This window comes from Dipodomys spectabilis, unplaced genomic scaffold, assembly GCF_019054845.1.
Source record: "Dipodomys spectabilis isolate Male_0828 unplaced genomic scaffold, ASM1905484v1 ptg000024l, whole genome shotgun sequence".
Taxonomy (NCBI): Eukaryota; Metazoa; Chordata; class Mammalia; order Rodentia; family Heteromyidae; genus Dipodomys; species Dipodomys spectabilis.
Window position 1 is genome coordinate 3,875,783 of NW_024870701.1, and position 12,120 is coordinate 3,887,902.

Here is a 12,120-nt window from a genome sequence, read left to right on the forward strand (position 1 = left end):
GAATCAAGTGGTAGTTCCTTGTAAAGCTTGGAATGTGGCTTAGGTGGTAGAGTGCTTGCCCAGCATTCATGAACCCCTAGGTTTGATCCCTTAGTAGCACATAAACAGAAAAGACCAGAAGTGGTGCTATAGCTCAAGTAGTAGAGTGCTAGCCTTGAGCAAAAGAAACTCAGGGCCAGTGCCCACGCCCTGAGTTCAAACCCCAGGACTAGCAAAAGAAAAGTCCCTGCCGGGCACTGGTGGCTCATGCCTGTAATACTAGCTATTCAGGAGGCTGAGATCTGAGGATCATGGTTTAAAGCCAGCCCAGGCAGAAAAGTCTGTGAGACTCTTATCTCCAATAAACCACTTGAAAACCGGAAGTGGCGCTGTGGCTCAAGCGGTAGAGTGCTCGACTTGAGCTGAAGAGTGCAGGGACAGCGCCCAAGCCCAGAGTTCAAGCCCCACGACCGACAAAAAAACAAGTCCCTGCAACAGCCCTGTTTTGCCATCCATCCGTCTGTCTGTCTATCTATTGTATAGATGTGTGTGAGCTATACCATTAGCCCCAATTAAACATTATTACTTGAGCCACTGTTGGGTGTCTTGTAACAGAAAGTGTTCTCTCTCTCTCTCTCCCTCTCTCCCTCCCACTTCTCTCTTTTTTTTTTGTCAGTGTGGGGCTTGAACTCTGAGTCTGGGTGCTGTCCCTGAGCTCTTCAGCTCAAGGCAAGTGCTCTACCATTTGAGCCACAGTGCCACTTCTGGTTTTCTGGTAGTTAGAGATAGACCGAGATCCTCAGATCTCAGCCTTCTGAGTAGCTAGGATTACAGGCGTGAGCCACCAGCATCCAGCTTTCTCTCTTTTTAAATTCAGGGCTTGGGTATTATCTGTTAGTGTTTTCATTCAAGGTTGCACACTACCACTTGAGCCAGAGCTCTACTTCTGGCATTTGGGTAGTTAATTGGAAATAAGAGTGACTTTCCTTGCTGGCTTTAAACTGCAATCCTCAGATTTCAGCCTCCTGAGTAGTTAGGATTGTAGGCATGAGCCAACAGAGCCCAATTCTGAAGGTATTCTTAGTTGGAATAAATGATGTGAGTCTAATATTTTGGAAGCAGTTTCAAGTTTTCTTGCTAATTTGTTTGTGAAACTATCATAAATTATTTCCCAGTCTCTTTTTGAAGATGAAAAAATTGCAAAGAAACAATTTAAAATAATAGATTTTAATATAATGACTTATATGTGTGCACATATACTATTTTAAAAATAAGCATGTAAATTATAATCATTATAAAACATAAATCAGCCCTAATATGTTATCAGAATAGAAGAGCATGTACAGAGAAGTCAGGCTAACATTGTTGCACTTGTTAAAATTAAACACATAAAAGATTTAGCGCATTGTATTTTATCTTATTTCAGTTTTCATATTACCATTCAAGTATAAATACCCTTAGGAATGTGCCATCTTATAACTTACATTCAAGTAAAACCAAAATCTCTTAACAATTAGTAAGGTACAATTAAGTCACTTAAAATGAGTAATCTAAAAAAAAACACTAGCCTAAATTAAAACCCTGAGGAATTAAAATCTTTTTACACAATAGTTTTGGTTAAGTGCAGTTCCATGTACATAAAGACTACTTTAGTTAAGGTCATATTTGGTAAGGCATAGTAAAAAATAAAATCTACATAAGTAACAATCTAAACTATATTTAATTGCTTGCTACAAAGTGATTTTGTTTTCTTAAAAGTCGTTTTTGCATGTCATTCTGGACCTCTTCACCCATCTGCTGGCTTCTTTGCTGTATATACATAAGTTAAAATGTGTGCACTAAGCTGAGCTGCCTTTAAAATGGTGATTCAGACATGATGCACTGAAGAACTACATGTTAGAGAGTTCGTGTCCGTGCTCAACCATGGCCTGCACAAACTGCTTGAAGACGCGATCCATGTAAGTGCATTGCCTTGGCCAGATTCCCTCCAGAAAACCAATATGGCCTCCATAAGAAGTAAGGACCAATGCCACATTAGGATTTTGCTTAGCAGTTTCTATTGGAATAGCTTGAGGAAAAGAAGGGGAGGAAGTAGAAAGGGGGGAAAAGAAAATTATCATTTTTTATTAGGAAAAGTATATTCTTTATCCTTTCTAATCAAAACAAACTACACACCATTAAACAAATATTTGTAATGAATGTGGATAAATGGAATGAGACTTACTAATTTATAGAAACCACTTATATTCTTAGTTCATATTTGCACACATGTACTGATTGATTCTTTTAAAAGAATCAACCCAAGATTTAATTGTAACACAGGAGTATACCTGAATCTTGCTTTGAGAAATTAATTTTAGCACATTTGTGAGAGTTGTAAATTATTATGCATGACTTTGGTTAACTTTGCATAAAGTTATAGATCCCTGAAGCCAACTTGTAGCTATGTGAAGGTTCAAAATTATGCATCACAATTTATATATTACAAGTATATAAGAACTCATAAATGTTATAGACTGTGATAGACAATTTGCTCCATGAAAGTTAGAATGTGTTTGTGACTTTAACTAAGCATCACTATCCCACAATACTGTAAAATTTGGGAAATTATGTAACCATTTAATCACAATAAAAATTTTGAAAAAAAAAAAAAAAACACAAGTGTATAGAAGGCTGGATGCTGGGGGCTCACGCCTGTCATCCTAGCTACTAAGGAGGCTGAGATCTGAGGACGATGGTTTGAAGCCAGCCCAGACAGGAAAGTCCATGAGAATCTTATCTCCAATTAACCACGAGAAAACTGCAAGTGCAACTGTGGTTCAAAAGTGGTAGAGTGCTAGCCATGAGCAAAATAGCTCAGGGACAGCACCTAGACCCTGAGTTCAAGCCCCACAACCGGAAAAAAATAGATAGCAACAAAACTTTTTTACCCAAATGTCAACAGTATTTATCTCTAGCTGAAAGAGGGATGATTACTTTTCCTTCTTTAAATTCCTATTCATACTCTAGAGAAAAATACTTTATTTTGAAAACAAAGTTGCTATAAATATTAGATATAATTCACCAGCAATGGCAATCTTTTTATGGGTTGTACAAAATCAAGCCCGAGAATAAGCTAAAGGATATGAATTAAAAGTTTTTTTTCCTCTCTTTCTTCTTGCTTTTCTTTTCTTTTTTAATGCCAGTAATGGGGCTTGAATTCAGGGCCTTGTGCTCTCACTTAGCTTTGTTTCTCAAGGCTGGTGCTCTACCATTTGAACCACACTTCTACTTCTAGCTTTTTCTCTTACCTCTAATTAGAGATAAGAGTCTCACAGACTTTTCTGCTTGGGTTGACTTCAAACCTGATTCTCAGAGCTCAGTTTCCTGAGTAGCTGGGATTATAGGTATGAGCCACCAGTGCCCAGCATTATTTTATTTTCTTTGCCAGTACGCATGTTTGAACTCAGGGCCTTGTGCTTGCTAGGCAAATGCTCTACCATTTGAGCCAAGCCCCAGCCTTGTTTTATTTTTTTCGTATGCTTAAGAGTGCAGACAGTGATTGTGTGTTTGTTCATGCTGAAGATTGAATCCAAGGCCTCATGAGTGCTAAGTATACACACTACTGTTTAGTTTTCCCCAATCCCTACCCAGAAATATCTGTTACTGTTAGTTACAGTCATATCAGAACAAAGGCTGAGTCATGTGAAGCATGCTGGCTGCCTGTTCTCCTAGACTGCAGACAATTGTCCACTATTTTCAGTTTGGCAAGACTATTTAAAGGGCTTGGGAAATAAGAAATAATGAGTTTAAACTTCACCCTAATGGGTCAGATCCAAATGTTGGGAAATTTTTGTTGGTAGCAAGGCCAGTGAAATAGAAAGAAAAAAGTGGACTAAAAATATACAATTTTAATCCAGTAAAAAATATGCTAAATAATCATCTGACTTTCAAGTTCACAGTTTCATTTTCTGATCAATGGCCCAAAGTTTATTGTTGTTTGCTTTTTTTTTTTTACAGGTAACAAGAATAGTTTTAGGACATCATGATTGTAGATGATTTTGTAAATAGACCAATAGATAATAATATAGCAACATATTAGCATAATTTTAATTTTTCTTATCACAGTAAAAGTCAAGACAATTATTTATATCAAAATCAGCTACACTTGGAATATATAAGGGAAGAATTTTACTTGTGTAGATCAGCTACATTCTTTTTTTTTTGTCCAATAAAAATATGCTAAATAATAAACTGACTTTTAAGTTCCTAGTTTCATTTTCTGATCGATAACCAATGACCTGAAGTTTTTGTTTGTTTGTTTTTTTCTTTCTTTTCTTTTCTTCTTCTCTGGGCCTGGACACTGTCCCTGAGCTCTTCAGCTAAAAGCTAGCACTCTAGCAATTGAGCCACAGTGCCACTTCCTGTTTTTCTGGTGGTTAATTGGAGATAAGAGTATCACAGACTTTCCTGCCCCAGCTGTATTCAAACCTCAGATCTCAGTTTCCTGTAGCTAGGATTATAGGCACGAGCCACTAGTGCCTCACGCATAAAATGCCTTTTGAAATTTCTGTTAAGAATAAGTGAGAGATCAAGCCTAAAGATCTTTAAGACAATGTAACATCTTACATTATTTCAATAGATTAAAGATAACCTTTCAAAGTAAGAGAGAAGAAAAGTTAATTTTGGAATATTTTTTTTCTTTAATATCCAGAGGAGAAACTGTTTGCTTTTAAATTTGCTCCCATCATTGAGTTATACAAGGCCACTATGTTCACTCTCAGGTTAACTAACAGGTTAATAGGTTAACTCTCATGAAAATTTCTAATTCTTTTGTATAACAACCCTATGAAAAAGAGCCAAGTGATGAAAATGTTCTTCTGAGGCAAAGAAACCGCAACAAAACAGTTCAAAGAATAGTGCATTTGATAAGAAGGAAAGGTTTATAGAACAAGCAAAATATTGTCCTGCATCTTACAAGGGACTAGATAAGGACTGAAAACATTTCAGAGTGATGGGAAACATTAGATACTAAATAATGACTGTCAAGTTGTATGTGTGTGTATGCATGTGCATGCACTCGTGTGCATGAGCCAGTACTGGGGCTTGAATCCAGGGCCTGAGAGCTTTTTGTGCTCAAAGCTATCATTCTATCACTTGATTCACTTGGGCTCTTTTTTTTTTTTTTTGTCGGTTGTGGGGCTTGAACTCTGGGATTAGGCACTGTCCCTCAGCTCTTCAGCTCAAGGTAAGCTCTCTATCACTTGAGTCACCATGCCACTTCCTGTTTTCTGGTGGTTAGCTTTGAACCATGATCCTCAAATCACAGCCTCCTGACTCGCTAGGAATATAGGCAGGAGCCACTAGCACCCAGCTTAGTTAGTTTTTGTTTTTATTACAATATAAAACATTATATGGCTGATACTTTTTAAAAAATCACTGCATTTCTTTAAAAAGAATGGTATTTTAAAAGTTAGTTCATGTCCAAATATATTTATTGAAGTTAATTTTACCATGACTGGGTGAGAAAACATCATCCACAGAATTCAGGCACAGCACGGGAATCCTTACTGACTTCAGCCTCCGGTTTGGACTGGCATCAGTATAATAGTCATCAATTGTCCGGTATCCAAACATGACTGAAGTGAATCGTTTATCAAACTCTCTAATAGACTTAGCCTGAAAAACATATACAAATTCGGTTGATTCTTGGAATCAAAAGAAAAAACTTAAAATATTGCATAAAGTTTCTCACCTACCTTCATGACATGATCCATATCAATTTGTTTAACAAACATATGCCGGTGCCTGGAACAAAAGAATTTCAAAACTAAAAGTTAAGGTCATTCCTATCTCAATCATACAAGTAAATAATCTAGCTCAGAGCATAAAGTTGGTATGTAAAAAATACGTGCTTAATTAAGATGTAGGAAGATTTTATTGTGAGGTATTATTATTACTTGGCATTATTAGGATTTGAACTCAAGAAAGAACTTGCACTTACTAATAAGCAGGTGCCCTACCACTTGACTTTGCCTCCAGCCCTGAGACTATGTTTTTTGTTGTTGCTGGTCCTAGGGCTTGAACTCAGGCCTGGGCATGGTCCTTGAGCTTTTTTGTTCAAGGCTGGCACTCTACCACTTTGAGCCACAGCACCACTTCTGCTTTTCTGGGGGTTAACTGGAGATAAGAGTTTCACAGACACTCCTTCCTGAGCTGGCTTTGAACCACTATCCTCAGATCTCAGCCTCCAGAGTAGCTAGGATTATAGGCGTGAGCCACTGGTGCCCAGCCCTGAGATTGTTTTTAAACCATTTTTTATGTTTTAGGCCAACAAATGGAAATGTTTGTTGTGCTTATTAAAGAAAAAATTCAGTGCTGTCAGGATAGAGGTATTACTCATTTCTTAATTTATCTATGCTGTAGTCTCAGTGAAGACTTAAAAACTTTTTTTCAAATAGTTGTACACTTTTTTTTTTTTTTTTGGTCGGTCGTGGGGCTTGAACTCTGGGCTTGGGCGCTGTCCCTTGGCTCTTCAGCTCAAGGCGAGCGCTCTACCACTTGAGCTACAGCGCCACTTCCGGTTTTCTGGTGGTTTATTGGAGATAGGAGTCTCACGGTCTCTCCTGCCCTGGCTGGCTTTGAACCACGATCCTCAGATCTCAGCCTCCTGAGTAGCTAGGATTACAGGCGTGAGCCACCAGTGCCCGGCTAGTTGTACACTTTAACATGTCAACATTCTTTTAAAAAATTCAGGAAAAGAACTACATCCACAGTAATAAAAACAAATAAATATTGTTTCATAAAAAATTATACCTGCCTACTGATGCTAGTAAGCCAGTTTGATCATAAAGGTCTCAGTTAAATTACAATCTTTCCATTGGTTACATTATCTGGACATTGTTTTTTAAAATTATAATAATACAAATCAGATTTTATCTTCTTACATACTTATTTTTGAAATGTTGGTATTTTTCTTATACAAGACAGTTTATATACTTGTAAATGATTACACATTTATATATTTACAAGTTTTTATATTTATATAAACTTTACAGTCTCTAGTTTTCATTGGGACTTGAACACATGCTCCACCACTGAGCTACATCTCAAGTGGCATTTCAATTCAAATCCCATTTCATTCTCCATGCTATTGTCCCCATTTCAGTGACCACATGTAAGATCATTTTTAATCATCACTATAATAATATGATGAGTCAGCATATTTACCAACATGTATAATTAAGATCTCTAATTTAGTAAGGTTAAATCCAATATTTAATGTCAACTTTCAGGATAGCTATGGTTTTCAATGAGTTATATGTGAATTAATTGTACTTTCATTTAGAGTTTAAACCTATCAGTGCATTTCAAGGGGTAGAGTGAGTGATATGGCTGGGGTGTAGTTTAATAGTAGAGTTCTATGTTCTTTGCTATCATGCCAATTTATTAGAAGATACATAAATAATTTTGGAAATATTAATGTAAAGAGTATTTTAGGGGCTGGGAAGGTGGCTCAGTGGTAGAGCGCTTGCCTTGCATGCATGAGGCCCTGGGTTCGATTCCTCAGCACCACATAAGCAAAAAGAAAAAAGCTGGAAGTGGCACTGTGGCTCAAGTGGTAGAGAGCTAGCCTTGAGCTGAAGAGCTGAGGGACAGCGCCCAGACCCAGAGTTCAGACCCTACAACCGGACCCAAAAAAACAAAAAACAAACAAAGAGTATTTTAGTAGTAAATCCGTGAGCTAAGACAATACATGTGAATTGCCTTCTATTTCTAAAGCAGGCCATGATCATAAGTACATACTTATATAATCAACATTGATTATATAACTGGTGCCCGAAGCCAGGCACCAGTGGCTCATACCTATAAATCCTAATCCTAACCATTCAGGTGACTCATGTCTGAAATCCTAGCTATTCAGGAGGCTGAGATCTGAGGATTAGGGGTTCGAAGACAGCCCAGGCAGAAAAGCCCCTGTGAGACTCTATGTCTAATTAACCACCCAAATACCAGTAGAAGAGCTATGGTGCAAAGTGGTAGAGCGCTTGCCTTGAGCAAAAAAGCTCAGGGATGGCACCCTGACTTCAAGTCTATGAATGACAAAGAAAAAAGCATGTAAAATATCACTTACTTCCTGGGAAAGAATTAGGTCTTGACAAGATGAACAACAAGTAGAAAACCTAGGTGGCCCATAATCTTACCTAACACATTCCATACTGATGTTTTCAGTCTTTTAGAATAATTTAGAATTAGTGATCTTCAAGGTACAGATCTCTAATTCATGAGTTATACAAGACAATTTGCTGGGATAAAGGAAAACATTATGACTTTTATCTGTATTTTTAGTTTCTGCTTGTAACTTTGTTTTTATATGCATTCATAATATAGAGAATACTTTGATAAAATAGTGTAAATTCACATAACATATAAGACATATACTGGCAGTATTGTTTAAAAATTTTTATCCTGTTAGAGCGTGTAATCTAAAATGTTTGGAGACAAAAGTTTTAAAGCTGACTTACTTATTAACTGAGGACTGGAGACAGGTTGTCAAATAGTAATTAAAAAGCAGCCAGTTCAGTGGTTTCTCTAGTGACTCCGAGCAGGCAAAAGTATTCCAACCAACTGAAAAAGTTGCAGCTGCCATCAAAGGAGTTTTAGGCCCAGTTTTGCCCAGGTAATTCAGAAGTAGCATTCTAAAATTGGGGAGAAACAGGAAATTTAGTAGTTTGTCACATCTCTCAAGCTAGCTCATGAAAATGACTGTACTACTTGCATATATTGCGATGGGTCACTAAGCCATTAAAAGACAATACTTCCTCTCTGGTAAAATGTTTAGGCTTCTAAATTAAGAGGCCTTAAATGGCTGGGATATAGCTGGGAAGCTGATAAAACGCATAAATTACCAGGGTTGGAAAGAAAACTCAGATTCAAAAAAAGACATCACCACAATAGGTAGGAATTATGTTTATCATTGAGGATCAGTATAATATTGATAGTTTCTCCCTGAAAGGTTGTTTTACTTTGACAGTAAAAAGACCTCATTTTCTCGATAAAAGAAAAAAAAACAACTAAAAGAGGAAGAAAGAGAACAAATCACAATTAAGGAATTTAAGAAGCATGCCAAGCCTACAGTTATTTGGTTCTTGAACTACATAACCATAAAATCAAGTGAACAAACAGATAAGTGGATAAATGACATTGAATAGTTGATGATACTTAGGAATTAGTTACTTTTGATCAGGTATGATAAGGGCATTGTGAATTTTTGCTTGTTTTTGTACTGGGGCTTCAACTTGGCAGGTGCTTTATGGCTTGAGCCATACCTCCAATTCTTTTCCTTTTCATTTGTTTTTGTTTTTTTGTTTTGTTTTCTTCATGAATACTGATCTACCACTTGAGTCACACCTGTAGTTGTTTTTTTTAAATAAAAATTTTTTTATTTGTATTTATTTATTTGTGCCAGTACTAGAGCTTTATCTCAGGGCCTTGTACATAGCTGGTGCTCTACCACTTGAGCCACAACTCCAGTTCTGGCTTTTTTTAAGTCTTTTAAATTTTTATTAGCATAAATTAATTGTGTAAAGGCATCATTGCAGTGATATTTGAAGCACACAAAGTACTTTGATCAAATTCACCCCATATATGAAGCCCACCAAAGACTGTTAAAAAGGAAGAAAGAGGAGGGAGGAGTTTTAGAGAAATAGGATTATCCTAAATCATTATTTTTTTCCAGTCTAATTTTATTCACAATTAAATGCATTTTAATCATTGTAATTAACACCTGCTATTTGACATTTTTCAGGGATCTGATATCCTAGCGGTAAACCATGGCTTAAATGAAGGAAAGATTTTAAAATGCTACTTACTGTGTGGTGCCTTTCCCTTCGCTGTCCCTTGCCCCTCAGGTTTGCTGCACCTAACTCCTAAGAAGAGGGGTGAGGGAATCACCGCCTCCCCTATCACACTACAGGGCAGTTTTATTCATTAAATCATTAAAGAAGTAGGATAATGCATATTTCTAGAAATTTAGCATTTAAAAACCAGAACTAAAATACTTTTAATATGGTCAGTTATGCAGTGATAGGTAACTAGAACACATTACCACTACTTTACATAAAATATTAAATTATTTCCCACATTGTTACAAATTTTCCAAATAGTTATTGTTGAACAGCAAACATTGCAGCCCTGAAAGTTGGGGTTGTTTTGCTCTGCGTGTGAGTGTGCGGGATGGGTGGTTTTGCTCTGTGTGTGTGTGTGACTTTTCACTTTTTGTTGACTCACATCTTATTGTGAATTTGACTCTACTGCTAAATTATTGAAGTATATGCCAAAGTTTTATCTTAAATTTGCAATAAGGGAACAAACTTCAAGAGAGGAAATTCAAAGATTTCAGAATTCTTGATAGAGGCATTTTAATGGAAGAGAAGACATGAGAAGTTCTAGTTAAAAATCATATTAAGTGAAGTAAGCCAGACCCAAAGAAACACAGTATATGCATAGGGTATTCCCGGGCAGAGAATCATAATAGCTCAATAGCTATGTACATAAGACCATACAAAATGATGCTAATTGAAATGCAGTTCTGGCTTGTTGCAGTTAATTAGAGGTAAGAGTCTCTCAGATTTGTCTGTTCGGGCTTGCTTTGGACCAAGATCCTCAGATTTCAGCCTTCTGAGTAACAAAGATTATAGGTGTGAGCTACCAGTGCCCAGCTTAGAGATTCCTTTTAAAGATACCACTAAAATATTTTTGTATTAATTTGTGTGTGTACCATTTCTGGAAGTATTGCAATACCAGGCAGATGGACGGCATAGACAGAATAAGCTCTTGTTCCACTCTCCATATCCCTGCTTCAAGCTGCACTTCTATAAATGAATGAGGATGTGTCAGATATTAAGATCATCAGAACAGATCAGAACTTGATCTTAGCACAAAGGCCAAGAAGTGACCTAACTGAATTACTTATTTTTGTGGTACTGAACCCAGGGCCTGGTGCATGCTAATCAAGTTGTTTTACTCCTGCACTACAGCTTCAGCCCCAGATGAAATTTTTTTTTTTTTTTGTCTGTCGTGGGGCTTGAACTCTGGGCCTGGGCGCTGTCCCTCAGCTCTTCAGCTCAAGGCTAGTGCTCTACCACTTGAGCTACAGCACTACTTCCGGTTTTCTGGTGGTTTATTGGAGATAGGAGTTTCACGGTCTCTCCTGCCCGGGCTGGCTTTGAACCGCGATCCTCAGATCTCAACCTCCTGAGTAGCTAGGATTACAGGCGTGAGCCACCAGCGCCCAGCCCAGATGAAATATTTTATGTAATGTCTAAAATTTAGTTAATAATAATGTCTTAGGAAAGAATAGAAAGGAGGATGAAAATAATGAAACAAATTATATATGTGTTGCTAATTATTGAAGCTGAATGAGTTTATGAGGATCCTCTTATCTACACACACATATATGTGTGTGTATGTGTGTGTATATATGTGTATATATATTTGGAAAGTGTGTGTGTGTGTGTGTGCTGGTACCAGGCTTGAACTCAAGGCCTGTCCCTTAGCTTTATTCCTCTAGGCTGGTGCTCTACTACGTGAGCCTGAGCTCCACGTCTGGCTTTTTGGTAGTTGGAGATGAAAGTCTCGTGACTTTGCTGCCAGACATAACTCTGACCTGTGATCCTTGGAACCACCAGTATCCAGCTTTTAAAATTCATTTATAAAGTTTGTTCATCAATTTTTTGTGATACCAGAGTCCAGGTCTAGAGTAGCATGGGTTCCTTGGCCCTAGTCAGTTCTGGCTTAAAGCCTGCCCTTGGCACCTAGCATCACAGGCTTGGGGATTACCCAAGTCCATGGACCACTGAACATAAGATTCTCCCTCAGACCATGCTTTTGTCAGTTCCATCTCTAAAAGAAAAAAAAAAACAAAAAACAAACCCCAAAACTGTCAAGCTTGAAAAAGCCGCCCCCAAACTATGTGCCCATGTGGGAATGTGTCATACTGCTAGGCAACTAGAAAGGGTGCTTCCTTCAAATAATTTACATGACATTAATATTCAACTAGCTATAAAGACTAGTGGTCACTTCTTGCCTTCAGGCACTGAGGCTTCAATGCCTGGCATGAATAGACACTTCCCAGGAGATTCTGAATAAAGAATCTAGGCC

The 12,120-nt window shown here is 37.5% G+C and overlaps 1 protein-coding gene across 1 annotated transcript in view; it reads right to left on the bottom strand.

Annotated features, from left to right (window-relative positions):
- Window positions 1-1,190: 1,190 nt before the first annotated feature.
- The window catches only part of Abhd3 (abhydrolase domain containing 3, phospholipase), a 51,260-nt gene continuing 40,330 nt past the window's right edge, over window positions 1,191-12,120 (bottom strand). Inside the window, exons 6-9 of the mRNA XM_042675248.1 lie at window positions 8,484-8,657; window positions 5,718-5,766; window positions 5,472-5,637; window positions 1,191-2,047 (exon numbers count right to left, since the gene is read on the bottom strand). Of these exons, the coding sequence (XP_042531182.1) occupies window positions 1,869-2,047; window positions 5,472-5,637; window positions 5,718-5,766; window positions 8,484-8,657 (568 nt within the window). The 3' untranslated portion in view covers window positions 1,191-1,868. The remainder of the gene's footprint in view (window positions 2,048-5,471; window positions 5,638-5,717; window positions 5,767-8,483; window positions 8,658-12,120) is intronic.